At 39.2% G+C, this 24,027-nt stretch overlaps 1 protein-coding gene across 7 annotated transcripts in view; it reads right to left on the bottom strand.

Annotated features, from left to right (window-relative positions):
• Nucleotides 1–24,027, bottom strand: part of LOC137955395 (uncharacterized) — a 91,855-nt gene that overhangs the window by 1,061 nt on the left and 66,767 nt on the right. For all 7 annotated transcript variants that reach the window (XM_068802318.1, XM_068802319.1, XM_068802315.1 and 4 more), the window contains exons 16-19: nt 19,663–19,740; nt 19,426–19,560; nt 16,951–17,058; nt 9,125–9,190 (exon numbers count right to left, since the gene is read on the bottom strand). In XM_068802318.1, the coding sequence (XP_068658419.1) occupies nt 9,125–9,190; nt 16,951–17,058; nt 19,426–19,560; nt 19,663–19,740 (387 nt within the window). The remainder of the gene's footprint in view (nt 1–9,124; nt 9,191–16,950; nt 17,059–19,425; nt 19,561–19,662; nt 19,741–24,027) is intronic.

Below are 24,027 nucleotides of genomic sequence, written 5' to 3'. Positions count from 1 at the left end.
TGAGAGGTATAAAACCCACCTGGTTGCAAAAGATTAACAGAGACTTATAACATTGATGTGTTTGAAACATTCTCTCTTGTAGCCAGATTATCTTCGGTTCGTGTCCTTGTTTCAGTGGCAGTGACTCAAGGTTAGCTATTAAATCAATTGGATATAAAAAATGTGTTTTCATATGGCGATTTGTATGAGTTGTATATGGAGCAACCTCCTATGTATGTAGCTCAAGGGGAGATAAAAAAGGTACATAAGATCAACAAAGCAACATATGGTCTCAAGTAGAGTCCTCGGACATGATTTGACAAGTTTAGTAAAGTTGTTATTTCTTTAGGTTTTTCTAGAAGTCATTATGATCATTTGTTGTTCACTTTAAAGAAAACGTATTGGGATTCTGATTCTTCTAGTTTATATGGATGATATAGTCTTATCTGGTAGTGATTTGCAAGGGATAGACAAGGTTAAAACATATCTTGCTCAGCATTTCCAAACAAACGATTATGGGTATTGAAATATTTTTTGAGAATTGAAGTAGCTAGAAGTAAATTGCGAGTTGTATTGACTCAACGTGAATATGTGACAAATATGTTCCAAGACTATGGGGTATTTGGAGCAAAACTTCCAAACACTTTGTGTGAAAACCAGTCACAATCTCTATGAAGATGATAGTAGAACATTGAGAGATAAGACTGTATAAGCTATTGGTAGGTAAACTTATTTATGCTATCATCACAGATATCTTGTGTGTTGTTAGTATAGTCAGCCAAATTATGGAGTGTCGTCATAAGACTCATCTGGAAGTGGCCCAAAGAATATTAAGGTACGCAAAGGGAGCACCAGGAAAAGGTTTGGTGCATAAGGCTCATGGTCACTTGAAGAGGTATATTCAGATGTAGACTACGCAAGATCAAAACTAGATTGGAAGTCCACAACTAGTTACTATGTTTTTGTTGGAGAAAACTTAATCAGTTGAAAAAGTAAAAAATAAAATATGATGGCTCGTTCAAGTACTGAAGCTGAATACACAGAAGTGACTCATACAGTCTGTAAGCTTATGTGGATCAATTTTGTGCTACAAGAGTAGAATTTTCCCAATAAAGAGGTCATGACTATTGTCTTGTCATAATCAATCTGCAATCTTTATTGCTAGCAACTCAGGAACATGTGGAAGTTGATTGTCATTTTATCCAAGACACAATAACATATAGAATAGCGGTTACTCCTTATATTCGGTCTTCTAATCAGATTGGTGATCTTTTTACTAAAGCCTTGGCTAAGAAAGAATTTGGAGTTTTTTTCCTGATATATATGTTCATGCTTGAGGGGAAGTAGTAGAAACTATGCAAGGGCATTTTTGTCATTTCCCACTAGCTGATATTTTGATCTTGAAGGAGCAATAGACTATACATCATGTTAGAAGTCTATAATCCAAGTTTGGTTAAATTCTGTATAGTATTGAGTGAGTTATGACGGTTTATGTGATGAAGGGCATATGTGTCATTTTGTATCTATCTCACTTAAGTGGTATTTAATAGATATAAGGCTTGATTTTTTAGACTAACGTGTGCTGAAATCAAGGCACTCTTTCTTCCTCCTCTCTCTCTACTCTACTTCTTCACTTTTTCTCTGTTTTTATTTTTATTTTTTATGAAATTCTTCTTCACTTTTTTCTCTTATAATTCATATTTTTACACATTTTATTTCTGACCGAAATAGACCTACATTTCATCATGCAGTCAGATATAGGATTCTTTAAAGTTATAAACATGGAATGTAGTAGGAACTCTGGACTGGAAATGTTGTCTTTCTCTTCTCCGTGCATAAGTATAAAGGTAATCGGGAACTAAGATCACCTAATGCAGAGGCAGACAGATAATGGGGAGAATCTACATCCCATAATTATCAAATTCTGGTATATAGGATTCTTTCAAGTTATAAACATGGAATGTAGTAGGAATTCTGGACTGGAAATGTTGTCTTTCTCTTCTCCGTGCATAAGTATAAAGTTAATCGGGAACGTAAGATCACCCAATGCAGAGGCAGACAGATAATGGGGACAATCTACGTCCGGAATCATCGAATTCTGGTTTTGGCTGGGATCAGTTCAAATCATGGATTACTCGAATGTTCGGTATAGCTAAAGCAAAAAAACCCAAAAAACCTCAAAGTAACTTTTCTCAGCCTTTGAAAACCCCAAATGGTCGCAGCTCGCACACCTCACCCCGACCCCTTCAAGCTCCCCCCTCCTGCCACAAATGCACCCATCACCATCCAATCAACTGACCCTTTCTCCCTCCAACTAGACCCACACCACGTCAGTAAGGGAACCAAGCCACTTTCTCACTCAATCATCATCACCACTCACCAACACACCTTTGATATTCCACCGACCCTCTCGTGGTTAACCGATGCCCTCCAAATTACATACCAACCTAACCACTCTTTTTTAAATGATCAAAATTGGTTGATTCATTTTCTCAATCAAATTGACGCCGAGCGGACTGTGTATTCCACTCACCCATAATCGCCCGTTTTCAAAATCTGCTGTTGAATTCCTTTTCACCCAGAATTGCAACTCGGCCAATGGATTTGCATCCTTGGCCTCCCCGCTGAGCTCTGACAAGTGGATATTTTTTGTCTGATTGCTGAAAGTTGTGGGCAATTCGTGATGCTGCATGAGGACACTTCCCGATTAGCTCGCCCTGACATGGCATGCCTCTTCATCATTCCCACACAACCATGCTTGGGATCCTCCCACTCACCAACCCACCTTTGATATCCCACCGACCCTCTCGTGGTTAACTGATGCCCTCCAAATTACATACCAGCCTAACCACTTTTTTTAAATGATCAAAATTGATTGATTCATTTTCGCACTCCAAGTGGACTCTGTTTATTCCACTCACCCATAATCGCCCGTTTTCAAAATCTGCTGCCGAACTCCTTTTCTCCCAGAATTGCAACTCAACCAATGGATTTGCATCCTGGGCCTCCCAGCTGAGCTTTAACAAGTGGATATATTTTGTCTGATTGCTGAAAGTTTTGGGCAATTCGTGATGCTGCATGAGGACACTTCCCGATTGGCTCGCCTTTACATGGCATGCCTCTTCATCATTCCCACACAACCATGCTTGGGATCCTCCCTCATCAAGATTACCATCGATCTTCATGTGTTCTGGATTCGAGTTTGCTTCATAGGCTCGGACCTCAGCTCATCCCCAGTGCTTGTGGACGATCCGGCGATGAACCAGCAACCCCCCACCCTACATTGCCCCCAAGCCTGTCCATCCATGTTGGGACTATCGATGACAACAGATAGATTCAAATTAAAATTCTAATGGCTCACATACACTGGCAAAATACCTCGAAATCTGACCCTGACCCCATCACTGCCAAAAAATTTCTGAACCTCTACCCAGAAATTTTCACCACCATTCGTACTCACCACTCCAGTCTTTTTGAAAAGGATCCGACTCTTCACCCACCTGATCACGCCTTGCATCCAACACCTCGACACGAGGCCCTCCAAAATCACATTAACCCCATCACTTTCCTGGTTGACCAGGCACCCGAGTCAAACTACCAACCCCCACCTAACCGGCAGGGTATCACTTATCACTGCCAAAGCCCACAACCCCACCCCCAAGAAAACAGCCAGTAACCCGGGTCCTCCCATGCAGTTCCAAACCTCAGCCATGTTTCACTTCATACCACCCAAGAAATGTCTACCCCATCCTCCCCTTCTGATGCCAGCTGAAGAGCAACCAACTCTTAATCTTTCATCTTATCTCCTATACCCAGAATCCGACACCGAATCGAGTGGCTGCACCCCAGTTCTCTGTAATCCTCATCGTGCAAGTACCTCCACTCTAGAGAGCAATTTTTCCCAACCGAGAGTAATCACATATCAGCGCAGCAACAAAACTCCTGCACGACCGGATGAACCAGCAAACCAGACACTGCCTAGAGTCCCGCCAACAATTTACCCAACAATCCCAGAGGCTGAAAGAAGAACATTCGTACCAGATGACGACTTCATTGCTGGTCTTCAATCCGAACAACATAGGTACGATGAACATAAGTGGAATGAGATGGTGCGATTAGCTGAGATTAGGGACAACCCCCCTCCCCCCTGACCCAGTGTTAACCGCAACTTCAGAGTCAATAATTGATCTGATAAATGATTATCCTATCCTGGAATCCCCGCAGAATTGGCTCTGGTAGGAAAAAATCTTGTATTAGAGACTTAATTTCCACTTGTAAGGAGTCGATTGTGTTTATCCAAGAAACCAAAGTTTCCTCTATGTCTGGCTGAATTGTCCGCGGTCTCTGGAACAACCGTCATGTGAAATGGTCTGCAATTAACGTTGTTGGCTTGGCTGCAGGCATTCTTGCCATGTGGAACCAAAATTTTGTGGAAATCCTACATGACCATCTAGGGACGCACTCGATTAGCCTCTACATTCGAGACCAAGTCACAAGCAGCTCTTGTGCCATTATAGGAGTTTACAGCCCATCGTAATCTAGCCTACGAAAATTTTTTGGGATCAGCTGCTGGACATTTCTCTTCGTTGGGGAGGAGGATGGCTCCTAGTTGGAGACTTTAATGCAACACGTTTCTACTCCAAAAAAACTCTCCCCTCGTGTCGTATCTCCACATCGATGAGGAAATTCACTGATTTTATTGGCAGTTATGAGCTAGATGATATCAACTTATTCGGGAAGACATTTACCTGGACCAACGGACAGTGCCATAACCCCATCCACTCAAAGCTCGACCGTTTTCTGGCCAATAGTGATTTGCTTCAAATGCACCGCCTTGCCACTGGAAAAATTCTTAATTGATTGTGCTCTGACCATTGGCCAATCTTGATTGACACCCGGACGGACAACTGGGGCCCCAAGCCTCTTCGTTGTTGGGGCCAAAAATCCCTCCTTCCTAGATCTGGCCCTCCCTTCGACCCACTGGGATGCCTGGATGGGCCCTGCCACAAAAACTCAAGCTTCTTAAGCAGCATATCCGCACTTGGGCTGCCTCTCATCATGCAGGTCTCAAGACCACGAAGGCAAATATTCTCGCACAGCTCAGTGATTTGGATGATTTGGAGGAAACCCGTGTCCTGACCTCTAATGAATTCCATGCCCATAGCATTCTTCAATTCCAACTTCAAGACATCTCATACTCGGAACTTACACGTTGGAAATAGAGAGTGTGATTCAAATGGCTTAGCAAGGGGAATGGAAACACTCGTTTCTTCCATTCCGTGGCTTTTGCCCAACGTCGTTCTAACTGGGTCTCCTCGATGTTAATCAATGGGGAGATCACCAGTGACAAGGAAGCCATTGCTAACACTTTCTTGAGCTTTTTTGCAGATGTCTACCATGAAGAACGGTGCCCCCGCCTGATAATCCAGCATATCTTTCTCCACCCTTCCTACGGGCTTGGTGTCACTACTGGAAAGGCCATTATCACAAAAGGAAATTGAGCTTGCTACTTTGGGTCTCGCCATGGACCGAGCTCCTGGTCTCGACGGGTTCAATGGCGAATTTTTGAGCTATGGTGGTCCATTATCAAAGATGACATATCAGAGATGGTTCACTCCTTCTCTGATGGTCTATCTTACACAAGCATTGGAGCCTCCTTCATAACTCTAATCCCCAAGAAACAATCTTTTGAACATCCAAAAGATTATCGGCCTATCAGCCTTACATCCAGCCCCTACAAAATCAATTGGAGTAAAACATCTTTATTCGACTTCAATATTCATGAGAGCAACCTCCATAGTATGGCTGAGCTTCTCGGATGTCAGATTGGGACTCTTCCCACCTCGTACTAGGGACTTCCCCTCTTCATTAGAAGACCGATCAAGCAACTCTAGAATCTAGTAATAAAAAAACTGAAACAACGGTTGGCAACATAGCGGGGCCGCTTTCTTTCTTCTGTAGGGAGGCTCACCCTCCACCGGGCTGCTATTGATGGAATTCCTATTTTTTTCCTCTCTTTTTACCGTTGTCCGGTGGAAATATGCAACTGTATTGATTGAATCCGTAGGAGGTTCCTTTGGCATGGCACCAGTGATATCTTCAAGTACCACCTAGTAAATTGGGCGGATGTCTATCAAACCAAAGCTTTGGGCGGGCTCGGTTTGCATCTAACAAGAGACATGAATTCGGCTTTCCTTCTAAAATGGTTTTGGCATTTCAAAATCTATCCAAATACGATTTGGAGACCTCTGGTGGCTATGAATCTTCGCTTAGATGGAAGAAGGTGGATCACTGGTGGCGACCAACGTCATCTCTCACCTCTTTGGCGCTCCCTCTATCCCCTGCTCAGTTCCTTTCGTGTCGGGATCAACTTCTATGCTAGCAATAGTGAAACAATTTGTTTCTCGTCCGATTGCTGATCTTTTGCCCGTTTGCTCCCCATTTGCTCCTCTCAGAATGTCACAGTTGCTGATTTATGGGCCTCCCCTGGATGCTAGAATTTCCATTTTCGGCGCGGACTCATTGATTCAGAGGCTATATTATTATTATTATTGTTTTATGAAATGTGATTTTATTAAGAGAGCAAAGAGGAGGAGCTAACTCCTAACAATAAGAGATTGCAAGGAAGCTCCTTGCTTGGCTAAAGCATCAGCCACAGAATTTGCTGATCTCGGAATGAGAGACCAAAAACAGTTAAAAAGATTGACAAAATCCAAAATTTCAAAAAACGTATCCAATTGTCGCCACGGAGGCGTAGAGGCATTCTCACACCAACCCATCACCACCTTGGAGTCTCCCTCAATCAGGATAGGCCCAGAGCAGTAATCTCGAAAGACATAGAGCCCATTAAGAAGGCTTTGAAGCTCGGCCGTTGTGGAGTCCGCAATACCAAGAGGGCCGGAAAAGGAGACGATCTGGTTCCCAAGAGAATCACGAATCATGCCACCGACACCCGCTAAGCCAAGGTTACCGAAAGAAGATCCGTCAAAGTTTAACTTAAGGCCACCATTAGGTGGCGGAGTCCACTCACAGATAACAGGAGGCTTTGAAGAAGTGTAGAGTTGGGCAAGGCACTTCAATTATTTATGATGGAAGATCCCGAGAAAGGGGCGAAGACTTTTTGAGAGTGAAGCCAAGTAGCAATATTGCCTGAGATAGTTTCAATGATTCTATCTTGAGTGTTGAATTTGGCATTGAATCTTCTTTGATTGCGCTCTAGCCAAAGATCCCAGGAGATGATTCAGAGGCTATATTAGCCTCACAACTTTCATCTAACTTGCAAGATGTAGACATCCGGTCCACCACCTGGACAAACTCATCTGGACACCCGACCCCAATGGAATTTTTTTGGTCTCCTCCGGTTATCTTCTCATCACCGACAGACTTGAATCTCAACATCCTCACATCAGATCTACCACATGGTAGATATTGGATCCTACTAAGATTCAATTCTTTCTGTGGTGCGCTCTCCATGGCCGAATTTTCACGGTAGACAATCTTAGAAGAAGAGGAAATGCCACTCCCTGCAAACTCTGTTCCATGTGTTCCCAAGAAGATGAAACTATCCAACACTTGCTGCTCCATTGCCATTTCTCTTGGAGAGTCTGATCCCAGGTTTTACAACACGTTGGCATTACTTTTTGTATGCCTCAGCACTTATCAAATGTTTGTCTTGTATGCCTCAACACTTATCAAATGTTTGTCAGTTCCTCTAACACATCCCCCTGCCCAAGTTTGGTCATATGATGGCCTCTGCCTGCCTCGGGTATATTCCTTGGCTGATATGGCAGGAAAGAAACAATAGATGGTTTAATTCAAAATCCCTCTCAACCGAGGTGATCACTGATTTGATTGTGGAACACATTTCTGTGTGGCTTCATACCAAGTGTTGGAATATATGATATAATTATGGTGGCATTGATGTAATTAGTTTACGTTTCCTGCCTCTTCTTCACTCTTATTAGGGTGAAGGGTATAGTTGTAATATTGGTAGTTTTGAAATCTATAAATATACCTTAAGGGAAAGGGTTAGGATCAAGTCCATAACCTCCAGTTTTCTCCCAATGGTGTCTCTCTCATTTTTCTCCATGACCTAAATCATGGAGTCCTGAAAATCAACATTTAAAAAAAAATGAGAGAGACACCATTGGGAGAAAAATGAAAGTTATGGACTTGATCCAAACCCTTTCCCATAAGGTATATTTATAGATTTCAAAACTACCAATATTACAAGTATACCCTTCACCCTAATAAGAGTGAAGAAGAGGCAGAAAACGTAAATTAATTACATCAGTGCCACCATAATTACATCATATATTCCAACACCAAGGATGCTTTCAACACTTTCAGTGGCTCCTCTCTAAGAACTAATTGGTGGTGCATTGCACAAATGACTGGAAGCCGGTGCCCTCCAGCCTGCATACCCTGGTCCCCCTCTCCCCAAGGAGTTTATAAACTAAATTTTGAAGGTACTACTCTGGGAAACCCAGGCATGGCTGGGTTTGGCGGGGTTATCAGGGATGCCTTTGGTAATGTTCTATTCTCCCATGCTAGCCCGATGGGTGATTCGGATTCTACTGCTGCTGAGCTCCTAGCCTTATACCATGGGCTAGCCACCTTCAGCGAACATCTCTGCGGCCCCCTCATTGCTGAAGGGGATTTCAGCATGATCATACACTGGCGCTCTGTTGTTGCTACTCCTCCTTAGAGCCACTAGCATATTTATCATCATGTTTCAGACCTTGCTGCCAACCTTACTTGTACATGGTCTCATGTTCCCCGTTCTACCAATTCTTTGGCTAACGGACTTGCTAAATAGGGGACCTCCCTCCCTCCTCTGGTTGTAACAGGAGGCTCTCTTATTTTGTAATATTTCTGTTGATTAATATATTATCACTTTTATCAAAAAAAAAAAAAAAAACTCAAATTAGAAATTGGTGTGTTCTTCAGCTCCTTATCAGTCCTTTCATTTCAATTCAAATGGCTCCTCTTTTCTTTCTCTTCTTCTTCTCTTCTTGATTATCAACCTTATTTTCTCACTGTTTTCTCTTTTTAAAATTTCAGAAACCAAATTACACTATAAAAAAAACAAGATGATACGAAGTCAAGGGGTCTAGTACCTAAGGAAATACAGCTAGCAGCATACCTTCATAAATGGCCGGTCACGGATTTGGAATGAATCAATGAAGCTCTCCTTTAGAAGTAAAGAAACCTGTTCATCAGAGAAAAAGTTATCCAAGAAAGCAGTTAAAACCCAACATAAACAGGGGTTGTCTCTTGACTGTTTTTTCTAGTACTCTAATGCTTAAAAAACCACTTTCCAAGGTGCACGGTTCATTCCCTTTCTAATAGAAACCAATCATAAATAATCTTACTCTAGGATGTCACACACTTTAGAGTAAAAGACATATTGAACTACAAACACTATCTGAGTTACATGAAGGATCCTAACCTTTAGAATTGATCCATAGAACATATCAGTTAAGTAAAGAAGACTGACCAAGGCAGTAGTAAAAGAAAGAAAACCACAAGATGTTTGTTAGAGAGAATAAAGGACCGCTGCTTTGGTTGACCTGGTGTAATTTGTTGAGTACTTGTCTCTTTCCTTACTGAAATTTTCATTATTCTCCCAAAAAAAAAAAAAAAAAAAAAAAAAAAAAACAAAAATGAAGGGTGGCACCAGAAGTTAAATAGGGAACCTGCCGTAACCTGTCCAGTTTAAAGCAGGGAGTGGATGAACATTTTACCTCATGGGGCAGTTTCATGGTCACCAACAAAAACCCGCATGGGGACAGGGTTGGAATGGTTTTGGTGATACTATCCACGGGTTATCATCACTTTAGTACCCATAATACTATCGTACAAAATTTCAAGAATTAGTTTTATTTTTTGTAAATTTAATGAAATGCAAATCAAAGATATATTTAAAGCAAGAAGACTGAAGCTATGAAAAGTCCCCATTTTTGAAGTTTTGTTTTTTAAAAGAACATATGACAGGATGGCAGCTCATCTATATTATAGATTTGAATACTATTTTAATAGCGTAAACTAGTTGTTAATAGCAAGCCACCATTTAAACTTTTTATTCAAATAATTTCAATCATTAAAACATGCAATCATTATTTAATGCTTCTTCTCATTTTCCAAAAGCATTAAATGTCTCATTTGAAGAGTGCCTCTTCTCCTTGATCCAGTAACTTACATGCCTCAATGATCTTTAAGATGAGGAAGATGAGAGTCCGAGAACATTTTTTAAACTAAAATCAAATAGAAGAACAGGTGCTTTATTGATGGTTCGAGGTTTGTGAATATGATCTGACAAAATATGTCGAACTTGGTAATTGTATTGAAAACTTAATGAGAAAGGAATTACAATGATTTATATATACAGCAGTGTCACTATATTATGCAACTACCAAATCCTGGGGATACAAATCAGAATCAAATAAAAAATCTAATCTCTATAAATCAGAAATTACAATCACTAGAGAAAGTCAAATATTCACAGATGTACATGAACTGTATTTTTCCACAAGCTACAAATACTGTATTCACAGCTGTACATGGACTATATTTTCCCACGTTGTACAAGATGTATTCACAGTTGTACACGGACTGTCTTTTCCCACACTCCCCCTCAAGCTGATGAATGGATATCATCCATTCCAAGCTTGCTTGTTATTCTCTGAAAAACAGTACTAGACAATCCTTTGGTAAATACATCGGCAAGTTGATCATTAGTAGGAACGAAAGGAGTACATATTAGGCCACTATCCAACTTTTCCTTAATAAAATGTCTATCAACTTCAATGTGTTTGGTAAAGTTGTGTGGTACTAGGTTGTGTGCAATATTGATGGCTGATTTGTTGTCACAATATAACCTCATTGGACCTTCCCACTTGATTTTCAGATTCTCCAAGATTATCTTTAGCTATAGTAGTTCAAATATCCCAAAAGCCATTGCTCTAAACTCAGCTTCTATGTTAAACCTTGCAACGACATTTCGTTTCTCAAAGTTACCAGATTGCCTCCTAAGAAAGTGCAATATCCTGAGGTCGATCTTTTGTCAACTATGGATCTTGCATAATCCGCATCTGCATAGGCTTTAAAAGTCATCCCTTTTGCTTTCTTAAACAAAATTCCTCTGCCCGGTGTACCCTTCAAGTACTACAGGATTCTATGCACTGCTTTGAGATGTGACTCTCTCTATTTGTGCATAAATTGACTCACTACACTTATAGTGTAAGCTATATCAATCCTGGTGTGTGACAAATAAATTAGCTTCCCCACAAGTCTTTTATAAGAACCTTTATCCACCGTCATGTTCTTTAGAGCATGACAAAGTCTGTGGTGTGGTTTGACTCAATGGGTGTCTCTACCGGCTTACACCCCAACTTGCATGTATTAGCCAATAAGTCTAACACATATTTTTGTTAGGATATAAAAATCCCTTGCTAAGAGTGGGCTACTTCAATACCAAGAAAGTACTTCAATTTTCCTAGCTCTTTAATTTCGAACTTCATCACCATTTGTTTCTTCAAGTTCTCCATTTTGTCCAAGTCATCCCTTATGACTATAATATCGTCTACATAGACCAGCAGTACCGTCACTCCCCCTATTGTTGAGTGCTTCACAAACAAGGTATGATCACCTTGGCTCTGTTTATAGCCCATACCCACCATCATTTTGGTAAATCTCCCAAACCAAGCTCGTGGGAATTGTTTTAGTCCGTACAAAAAAAAATTTAGTTTACATACCACTCCTTTTTCTTCATTGGATACAACCCCAAGTGGAATCTCCTTATAGATCTCCTCTTCAAGATCCCCATGTAAGAACATGTTCTTGACATCAAATAGTTGTAATCTCCACCCAAAATTTATAGCCACTGATAGTAAGATTGTCACTGTATTCATCTTAGCCACTGGAGCAAAAATCTCCAGATAATCTATGTCGTAAGTTTTGAGTATACCTTTTGGAGACTAACCTTGCCTTATACTTTTCCAAAGATCCATGTGAATTGTATTTAGTTGTGAACAGCCTTCTACATCCAACTGGTTTCTTCCCTCTTGGCAGCCTCACCAAGTCCCAAGTCTTGTTTTTCTCAAGTGCTTTCACCTCAATCTTCATATCACTTTTCCAATTCTCATTTCCTAATTCCTCAGATAATGTTTTAGGAATAGCAACTTCATGTAGGCTAGTAAGAAAGGCCTTGTGTTTAGGAGAAAGATTCATATAGGATCTAAACAAAAATAGAGGGTGTTTGGTACAAGCTCTTACTCCTCTACGAGTAATAGGAACATCACAATCATGTTGTTCAAGTGTTCCAGGGATGTTATGATCGAGCGGAGTACTTACCTCGACATGACCAGAAGGAGAATCGAATGTTTGTGCCAACACAGGTTGAGAGATTGGTACTCTTTTCCTCGAGTAAACATGCAATGGACCATTAGAGTCTTGAGTTTGCGTCCCACGTAATATTCCTTAAGACTTGGACGTATGAAGCTCAACTTCTAACTTCAAGTATGACTCGGATGTGGCGTTTGGCAAAATGTTTGGCTCGGAAACAACGGCTAGAAACTCAAGGAGAAATAAATCCATGTCTTTATCTTCTATGAAAAATTTCTCCACTTGAAAATAAGGACTAGTAAAGTAATGATCTTGTTCAACAAAAGTAATGTCAACAAACACATAAAATTTCCTTGTTGGAGGATGATAACATTTGTAGCCCTTTTTTGTGGAGGAATAGCCAACAAAGACACATTTAAGAGCTCGAGGGTCAAGCTTTCCCCTATTTTGAGAATGCACATGAATCAATGCAATGCAGCCAAATATTTTTGGGACAAGATTAGGCAATGCATTAAAATCTGGAAAGAAATGCTGGAGAACACTGATTAGACTTTTGAAATCCGGAACTCTTGTAGGGAACTTATAGATGAGATGAGCAGTAGTTAAAACTGCTTCCTCCCAGTATTGTTTTGGGACATTTTTTTGAAACAAGAAAGTGCTTTTAACGGCTAAAAGGTGACCATTCTTGCGTTCGACCACTCCATTTTGTTGGGGTGTGTTCACACAAGAAGACTAATGTATGATACCCTTTTCTTGAAAATAAAGAGAGAGAAATTGGTTAAAAAAGTCTTTAGCATTGGTAGATCGAAAATCATTATCACAACACCAAACTGAGTTCTAATCATATTATAAAAAGTTGGAAAGAACACACTCACATCAGATTTAATTTTTAACAAAAAATCTAAGACATGAGTACAATCTTCAATGAATGAGACAAATCATCATGCCCCAGAAACATTAGCAACAATGGAAGCTCTCCAAATATCACTACGAATCAAGGAAAAGGGAACTGATTTTCTTTTATTGCTAATAGGGAAAAAAGCACATTTGTGTTTTGCAAGTTTACACACATCACAATGAAAGTTGTAAACGGCTAAACCTTTGAACAGTGAAGGAAACATTATTTTGAGAACATTAAAAGATGGGTGACCAAGATGAAGGTGTTGAAGCTAGATCTTGTTTTTATTGGATTTGAAATAGTAGCACTAATGCACCGGATCCCTTCAGAACTTTGAAGTTAAAACATTGCAAAAAAAAAAAAAAAAAAATGACTCAGAAAGGAATGATAATGGTGATAAACTCTCAACTCTATGTTGTCCATTCAATTCTTCAAGATAGTAAAGACCGTCTCTCTCCCTATCACGTCCAATCCTCTTCGTGCCCTGTTCCTGAAACACATAATGAGAGGGATAAAAGGATACACTGCAATTAGAATCAACAGTGAGTTTTTGGTTTGACACAGATTAGTGCGTAATTTTGGACGTGAAGGACAATCTTAAGTGTAAGGCAAGCACTCAAAAAGACATCCCCTTGGCTAGTCATAGTTATCACTAATCCATCAACCATGGATTTTTTTTTTTTTTTATTGTTGGGACAAGGGGTATAGGAAACAAATTTTTTAGATGAATGGGTCTGTGAATTGTAGCTCCTGCGTCAATGACCCAGGAGTACGAGGAGACCTAATCCAAGGTTTTTTTTTTTTTTTAAATAGTGATGATTTTATTTCAAGAAAGAAAAGAGTACATGAAGGCAGACCTCCACAAAGAACAAGAGATTGAAGGGAGGGACCCAATTTAGAATAGGAATCCGCAATCGAATTGGCAGATCTAAGTACATGGGACCAAAAACAAGGGATAGAAGAGACAAGATGCATAATATTAAGATTAGCTGCCAATGACGAGAAGGCGGGAAAATGGAGGAGGAACACCATCCAATGACCACCCAGGAATCCCTTCAATAATGAGTGGACCGTTAAAATGATCATGGAAGATAGGAAGCCCTTGGAGAAGACCAGAAAGCTCCACCAAAGTCAAATCAGCTATGCTGAAAGGCCCAAAGTAGGAAATAAGAGCGGTGCCACTAGGGTCATAAATCACACCGCCAAAGCCCGCCATCCCAGGATTACCGAGAGCGATGCCATTAACGTTGAGCTTGAAGTGACCAGTAGGGGGGAGTATATACAGCTTTAGAGAGAAGCCTCCCTAAACCCTTATTCGAGGTATTAAAAACATGAGCAGAGGAAACATGAGAAGAGGGAGAAGAAATACTTGATAACACCAAAGAACAAGTATCTATTGTAGGCGGATTCTCTAATGTCTCCAATAGAGTCCTCAATTTTTCAATCTCCTCTCAGTTGAATTTGGTAGTTGGGAAGTTTTCTTCATTCCTTGGTTGTGTGTTTGCCATATGTGCTTGTCTCTGTCCTCTTGTTTATCCCCTCTTTTCGAACCTTTTGTCTATTGTTTGAAGCTTGCCATGGAGTTTCCAGCACTTCTCCTTGGTATGGCATGATTTATTGCAATATGTACACCACAAAGAGTCTTTGTTTGATGGTCTTGACAGATCTGTTTGCCCACTGCCTTTATCAAGATGCTGCTCAGAGCCATAACTCTTCATAGTAGAATTTTTGGACACTAACGCCGAACTCTCTACAGTGGGAGTTTCAATCATAACACCCCTTCCACTTCCTCAGCAAGAACAATTGCTATTCCCTTATTCAAAGATGGCAAATCCTCTTTTCTAAGTATTTGCACTCTTACGGCATCAAACTCAATGTTTAATCCGGCAAGAAACGCATAAATTCTATTTTTTTCAACAAACCTCTCAAGGATAGCTGCATCTTCACTGTATTTCATTTGGATGCATTGATAATGATCCATCTCTTGTCATAGGTTCTTAAAAATTTTTGAATATTCTATGACTGACCGATTTACCTGTTTAGTGACTGAAATTTTTTGTCTTGATCTCATAGATCAGTGCAGCATCACAAAATTTAGAATAGGTCTAGTTGATTGCTTCCCATATCTCCTTGGTCGTGCTAAAAAACATACATGTATCACTGATTTCTGGTAACATAGAGTTCCATAACCAAGACATCACCAAAGAATCATGTTCATCCCAAGCATCAAATTTAGGTTCACTTTGTTTCGGACCGGTACCAAGCAGGTGACTCAGTTTTCCTATTCTCTTCAAGAATGTGCAGACCAATTGAGACCACTTCAGATAATTTTTCCCGTTCAACGTATTTGCTACCTGAATATTCTGGAATTCTCCTATTGTGGCAGACTTGTTGTTGTCGGTCAAAGAAATTTCCGAAGTGTCGCTGGTTTCAGTGAATGAAGACATGGTTTAGAGAAAAAAAAGGATACTGGAATTCACGATTTGATGGTGACTTCACCAGAAAATGAACTTAAAAGCTCTGATACCATGACAAAATATGTCGAACTTGGTAATTGTATTGAAAACTTAATGAGAAACGGATTACAATGATTTATATGTACAACAGTGTCAGTATATTAGGTAACTACCTATTCCTGAAGATACAAATCAGAATCAAATAAAAAATCTAATCCCTACAAATCACGAATTATAATCACTACAGAAAGTCAATTATTCACAGCTATATATGAACTATATTTTCCCACGTACTGCACATGCTGTATTCACAGCTGTACACACTGTATTTTCCCACATACTGCATATGTTGTATTCAAAGCTGTACATGGATTGTATTTTCCCACATGATCATTGCCTCTCTGCCATCCTTGACCAGAGCTTGGCAGCCAGGCCTCCAAGGTGGGTGTTTGTTGGATGGTCCCATGAAAATAACAGCAGTAATCTACAAGCAAATAACCACTTGGCATTATTCTATGTAAGGTTCTAACTTTCATAACCCTGTTCTATGATAGCTCATACGCAGTACCTCCTTTTTCTCAACGCTTTATGGGTATCTCTTTGTTGGCAACCACTGCTCCAACAACACTACTTGTCTGGCAGCATCTCCTCTATTTCTACGTCAGGTAGGGACAAGGTAGGGAAGGGGATGCAAGCAAGGACACAAGGTGAGCATGGGGTGAAGAGGCGGGGACACGGATCAGGCATGGGTTTCTATCAACTTGGCCCCAACCCGCCCTGTCAATGTGCTTGGTGGGAATAACACCACACATGCTAATGAAAAAATAATCATATAATTATTAGTTGGGAAAAGACCTCCATACTTCAGCTAGCCATTTCGACGTGGACATAGATCCAATGTTAATATGACATTAGAGCAAAGCATCTATTCTATTGAGTACACTTTGTGCTCCATTTAATTTGTATCCCCCATGTTCATTTCTCATGCCCATTGTCCATTTACCTTGAATGTGAGGAGTGTCAGTGAGAATAAGCTCACAGAGGTTAATGCCAAGAAAAATCATAAGCTTATTAGTTGGAAAAAAATACCTTTTTAAATTCAGTAAGCCATTTTAGGGTGGACCTAGACCCAACTTTAATAATACTGTGTTTGTGTTATCTCATTCTAAAAACTAAAACATGCAGCAACATAAAAACAGGAATTCCTTCATAAAACTAACTACACGAGTCAAAATGTAACAGTTCTTTTTCCCATTTGCACATAATACAGACCTTGTCATCATTGGATTGCACATTTGTTATGGTATGAGAACGCAAGTTAGAGCAGAGAGAATCCAAGTACGAACGCAACACCGCTAAGAAGCCTTTAGCAGCTTCAATCTACATATAAGAACAAAAGACATAAGTAATGGAAAAACATCTTTCTAAAGGAGATTAATAAAAGGATGCAAATACACATCCCACTATGGTGATCCTGCATGGCAATATGCATGGACAAATTGTCAATTAAAACCAATGTTTTATTTTCTCCATAACCCTTGTAACTGTACAATAAAAAAAAGAAAAAAAAAGATCAAGAAATACTCAAGCATTGATCCCCATAGTATTTGTCACTCTTTATATTGAACTTGAAATAAATTTTGTGGCCTTGCCAACTTAAAGTACACTTGTACATAACCCATTCTAATGGTTCATCCAAAATGATAAGGATGAGTCCTGCATGAATAATAGTAAGGTTAATCGAAAGCATTGACTCATCAGCACCAGATTTCCCATACTAATAACAGGTACATGTACTAGGCTGCAATATTCAAAAGTCAATACAGTATAATGCAACTGACAATCGTATAGCATTGAGGATTCGGGTTTAGATACAAACCCTACCATTGTAGTATTATATGCACCGACATAGAAGGCTCACTGTTTTTTTTTTTTTTCAATGTACCACACAGAAGTATTCAGCATGCAAAAAATTCTTAAAATTTTGTTTTGTGGTCGGTTACCAAAAGACACAATCATGTAAGTAATATTTCTCCATAAATGTAAACTCATCACATGTTAAAAGTTAATATTTAAGAGCACTATCATGCAATTGCTAGTGTTTTTATGTCCTTAAGCAAATGGAAGTTTTCTATGACATTATTTCAATCTTTCAGCTGAAAATGGAAGTTTCCTATGTGGTTGCCCTGGACCTGCAGGTTTTGGTAGAGTAATACATGATGGTAATGATAGTCTACTTTTCACTTTCGCTAGGCCAATTGGAATCTCCGATTCTACAACTGCAAAACTCTCCGGATTGCTTAAAGGGCTTCAGATCTTCCAACGCCATCTTGTGGGACCCCTTTTTATTGAAGGCGACTCTAAAATAGTCATTGACTGGTGTGCAAAGTCAACCACTCCATCCTGGCGGCATTGGGATATGTTTTTTGATATATATACTTTAATTTTTCTTCTGAACTGTAATTGGAAGCACATTCCTAGGTCAGCTAACAATTTAGCTGATACTCAAGCTAAGTTGAGTGTTTCACTCCAACACCTTGTTGTGGTGGAAGACCCTTTTTAGTTAGGTATTGTACTCTTTTCCCTCTCTTAATAGTTTATACATCTTCATTTCAAAAAAAAAAAAAAAAAATGGAAGTTTCCTATGACGTTATTTCAATCTTTCAGCTTCAACCAAGCAAGCAAGCTAGTGCTCCTATTTGTTGGACAAACTTTTTCTTGTTCCCTTCACTCCCCAGGCAGAAACTAAACCATCATTTTATATTATTAAACAATCTGAAAACCTTAGATTCAAATATTTGACCAGTAATGGGGGTCCATCTCCTGTTTTTCCTTATTTAGTTGAAAGCATTTTTTTTATGGCTTCTCAGTAGAAAACTCACATTATTTACAAAAATAATTACTACATTATATTTACAATAATGTCATTATCACCATTTTATCATTAAAAAATGACAAAAATAACAAAAAGATAAAAAAATAACCATGAGTCGTGAATGCATGGGATAAGATATAAAAGTAGAATAAGAAAAGTAAAAGTTTCAAGTCTTTTGGTCCAAATTAGATGTATACTAAACATTGGGTGCACCTATTAGATGGACTTAATCCATTCTCTTTTTTTTCATATATATATATATTTGTACATATATATGAGGGAAGGGAGGCTGGCCAACCATAACTACTCCCAACTTCTACTTCCTTCAAAATATTACTATTTTTTACAAGAATGCCATTTGCTTCATTATATTCACAGCAATGTTATTATCTCCATTTTATCATTTAAACTTGATAAAAATAAGAAAAAATAAATGAAAATAAGTGTAGAAGAGGAAATATTTATAATTTTTTAGTTCATTTAATTTAAATTTAATGGTTAAATTGAAAATTGGGTGCACCTAAGCTTACATGAACTTAAGGCCATATTCCCTTATATATATATATTGGAATCACTAGCTAAATTAATGCACAAAAGAGAAATAACTTGTATGTGAAACTAATAAACATGAGTTCCTCAAGGACGCAAGAGCATAATGCAGAATAGTAACCCTGTAGTTGGAGAATGGAATCCCTTTTCCTGCCATGTGTGCATGTAAGTACTTGCAACCTTACTTGCAAGCAACAGATTACCTGGAGTGATAGAGAAGTTGCAGGAAAAGAGTCATGCATGGGACCTATTACATTCTACATCATGCAGTCTCAGATGTTAATGCAAATACCTCTGAACCATGCAGGAAATGCAGAACACACCTGGACATCAGTGCATTCATAGACTGGTCTTTTTTTGGCCAAATAGCTTTCTCCAACAAGCTTTGCATGATAGGGACTCAGAGATGAAAGTAACTCCTTTTGTTGTGGCAATGGTGGTAGTGATGCTGAACGTACCTACAAATAATAGACTATAAGAAACTGAAACTAGTTTGTGTGTGTGTGTGTGTGGAGAGAGAAGGGGAGAGAGAGAGAGAGAGAAAGAGATGCCACAAGAACCTGGTTTTTGTTGACATCAACAATAATCACATTTGTTGTTAACTTTGACTGTACTTCAGATTTGTTCTTCACACCAACCTTCATCATCATAATTGGTATTTCCAAAATCAGGGAAGAGGGAAAGAAGTGTAATATACTAAGAATATTTACATAATTAATGAACATTTCAAGAAATTCAAGGTACCCCTGAAGTGAATCGGAATTTTAAACCAATAAAGCTAATAGAGCAACAATAGATGAGTTTGACACATTTAGAGCCATTCCCAATAATGAGAATGGATAGAAAATATGATGTGTAATGTATTTATGTAATTTCTAGTCATGTAATTGGTGCCTCATACATCTAGAAGTGTCCCTGATTTAGATTGTTAATTGTAGAATTTAGGAATTAATGAGTTAGAGAGAGGAGATGACAGGAAGTCTGGGAGAAGGCTCCGTGAGAAGAGAAGTACTCCTTAGGGGGTCAGAACTTGATCTCTAACTCCTTTTTTTTACTCACTCAAGCATCATTACAGCAAAAGACCAATATACTCCTCTGCTCTAAACACTAAACTCCATAATTACACACCATATTTTGCTTTAATAATGGGCCAATTCAACTGTACTAAAAACATAAAATCCCTTCACCTAAGAGGGGTAACACAGTGAAATGACCATAATGCCCTGACTACATATTTCAACATTAATTCAGTCAGAAGTTAGAATGCTATTGAATCTTGCAGTCAGTGTTAAGTGATACATGTAATGGGAGCATTTAAGTAATTCTTGTATAGTTCTCTTTTAAGTGATTAATAAAGGGGTTAGGGGTCAACTATCATCTTTAACGAAACTGCTTGGCTGTAGCACAATTCTTCTCTTCTTCTTCTCTCATTTTCAATCTTCTAACCTCTTGAATATGAGATTTTACATGATATAGAGCATTGAGATCGAGCTAAGGGAGAGTTTCAAGGCATTTTCATCATCTTCCAGACTTGCAGCTTCTACAATAAGGGAATGTTTAAATATTTTCTGCCGACCAACTTTAAAGGCTAGATTTTTCCTTTTCTCTCATGCCATAACCAAGTGCTTGAAGGCTTTTGGGGCTACCTAAGGACTTATTCTATGTTTATTTGCCCCAAGGGCTGCTTTGATGTCTAAATCTAGACCTGTGACTGTGCAGAGCTCCAGGTCTGTTATAGTGCCTATGCCCAATGCTAGATTGCAGATATTGGTGTTTTGTTTGTACATTTTTTCTCAATTGGTGTTGCTTGATTGTTTATGGTGCTGGAAGATAATTTTACCTTGTTCCTTATGTTAGAAAATACATCCAGGGGTATTTTGGTTATTTTACCCTCCAGGGGTATTTTGGTCATTTTACTCTGCATGTTAAATTATATCAGTGGTTAAATTTTATTGTACATAGCATGTGAAGATAAGGAGATATAAGGAGATTAAGGTTTATTAAGTGTATAGGGGCATTTTTGTAAATTGTAACTCAAACCACCTATTTAAGAAGTTTGGGAATTTGTGCACAATTCCCATGAAGCCTTTCTAGCTCTTCAAAAATTTGTTCTCCTTTCTCCATTTTCTGTCAATTTTCTCCTCTTCCTTCACCCAAATTTGAATGTTTACATGGTATCAGATAAATTGTTGCAAGGAGCATTCTACTATAGATTCTTACCATTTTTTAAGAGGACGACCAGCTGAAAGGAGAAAAAAAATACTGGATTTTGATGCTAATTCATCAAAGTTTTTCTTTGTTCTCTACATAACCTTAGGGTTACTGGTCTTTATGAATCATTGAAGGATTCTCTACACTTTGATTACCCTAATTGGACTTCTAATTCGGTTTTTTGAGATCTGCGTCACCCAACCTAGTGTTGGATGCCTGCATCATCACCCAATAGATGATGTCAGCCCTCATTGATACCACTTTTGCATGATATTGGTTAAAATAACTGTGAATTGCTGTTTATTAGATTATTGAAGTGTGTATATCCTGTTTTTGTGCCCTTATCCTAATTTTGTGAGTGGGCCCACCTTGGTGATAAATCTGGAAATTGTCTAGAAGTTTAAATTGGTTATTTTGTGATCAAATATCAGTAATATGGCTGACACGAGAAGTTTATACCCCGACTAGAGTAAATTTTGGGTCTGATAGAAAGGATACCATCATGATTACTTTGTAAAAATATACAGGGCCTAATTATTTTAATTGGGCTAAATCTGACAAAATGTATCTTTAAGGGTAAAAAGAAGTTGAAATTTATCTGAGATGATCCTCCAGTGCCTCCAGATGATGATTGGGAGGCAGAGGACAGTTAGGTTATGACTTGGATTGTCAATGGTATGGATACTACTCTTAGAAATCAAGTGATGAACTGTGAGACAACAAATGCTATATGGTTGTCTCTAGAATCTTTATATGTATAGGAGAGTAATCTCTCTCGAGTTTATGAGCTGTATACAGGTTTTTTTGGTTGAAAAGAAGAAATCAAACTGTCACAGAATATTATAGTGCATTCCTTGGTATATGGCAGGAGAACAATGTATATCATCCGTGTACTACGGATGAAAATGAGTTGAGAAAACAGCAAAATCAGTTGATTGTCGCAAAAAAATTTGATGGTTTAGGTGCTTAAATTTGATGTTATTAAAGCCCATGTGTTAGCTTGAGATGAAATCCCTACTCTCTCTACCACTTTTAATCATATTATGAGGGTTGAGAAGACTATTGTACCTGGAACAGGTAAAGGAGGTAAGATAATGGAAGTCAATGTTCTTAATGCTTCCAACACTACATCAGCCCCTACAAATTCCTTTAGAGGTAGAGGTAGAGGTAGAGGACAACGTAGAGAGGGGGCCAGGCAGAGGTAGAGGACGTGGTGATGGTAAGTTGACAAAAATAATCATTACTTTGAGATATGTTGGGTTAAGTTTGGGAAGCCTGCATGGGCTAATAATACAACTCCTAATAGTGGAAGTGAGAGTTTAGATTCTTCTATGTCGGTTACACCGGATGCTCCAAATGAGTTGCAGCAATTGATACAACAACAGCAGCAGATTGCTCAACGCATGACCCAGATCTCTGTTGCTTCAACCTTAGCATTTGTAGCCCATGCTTCTATCCCAGTACCTAGTTCTACCAATGTTGACTCAGGTATGGCAGCTTATCAGGTTCACTCGTCACCAACATGGGATCTTGATTTAGGAGCTTCCAGACACTTTTTTTTTTTTCATTTGAATATTAGGATCTTCCAGACACATGTCAAGTATGTTGTTGTTGTTTTCCAATTTAAAAGAGTCTTTGTGTGTCAAACATGTTAATCTTGCACAAAGTTCTATCTCTCCTATTCAAGGAGTAGGCAATTTTACTCCTGCTTCCTTTTTGTCTCCTCAATCAACACCATTTGTTCTCAAGTTTCCTCTAAATTTGTTGTCGGTTAGTCATCTAGCCAAGTCAATGAGTTGTTCCCTCACATTTTATCCTACTCATTGTGTTTTTCAGGACCTCACAATGAGGAAGACGATTGGTTCCACTCGTGAGAGAGATGGGCTATACTACTTGGAGAATGATAGATGCTATATTTTGACATGAGAACTAAGTTAATTATAATATGATAACCTTTATAATTGTGTTATAGGTGGTTATTTATCGGTTTTCAAATGAAATGAGCATTTATTGAATTTGGCATTAATCACTGTCGATATTGCATATTTTTCTCTCCTGAATTATATTTCATTGTTTTTAAGGTTTATTTCTTCCTGAAATGCTTTTTATAGATTTAATTATGGAATTTCAGGAGAATTATGGTGGAGAAGGAGATATTTACCAAAATGCCCTTAGTGAAATGGAGATGATTTTTAGGTCAAATCGTTTTAAAATAAATAAAATGGTATTTAAAGCAGAAGGGGGGCATCGAAAGAGAAGGTCGAAAGGAGGACCGGAGAGGCGAGACCCGGGAGGGAAAACCCAAGAGGGGAGACCCGAGAGGGGGAAGCGTGAAGAGAAAACAGAGGACTTTGACTGGAAACAGGGGAGTACCAGAGAGGAGTTCCCCACCGTCGTTCGCCGGGCCAATACTTTCCGCCGCGCCACCGTCGTCCACCGTCGTCCACTGCCGTCCAGCAACCGAGAACAAACCTGAGGAGAGCTCGAGAGAGTCTCCGTCGAGGTGAGTTCGACAATCGTCGCTCGCCAAGCCGAGAAGTGATCCGAGAGGGCTTCTACGGTGCCAACTCCGCTTTCCGACCATCCTCCGGCGTCGGTTACGTATTTCCGACCATTCCCGGAGCGATTCCGATTCCGACCGAGACTCGAGAGAGCCGGTTAGAGAACTTCAACTCTGTTTTGTTCTGCGCCGGACGTTACCTCCATCCGTCGGC

Source organism: Aristolochia californica, unplaced genomic scaffold (assembly GCF_029961685.1).
Source record: "Aristolochia californica isolate CCGP_79_NKW_82.1479 unplaced genomic scaffold, dmAriCali1.0.hap1 SCAF_2, whole genome shotgun sequence".
Lineage (NCBI taxonomy): Eukaryota > Viridiplantae > Streptophyta > Magnoliopsida > Piperales > Aristolochiaceae > Aristolochia > Aristolochia californica.
This window is presented reverse-complemented; position numbering and strand designations above follow the sequence as displayed.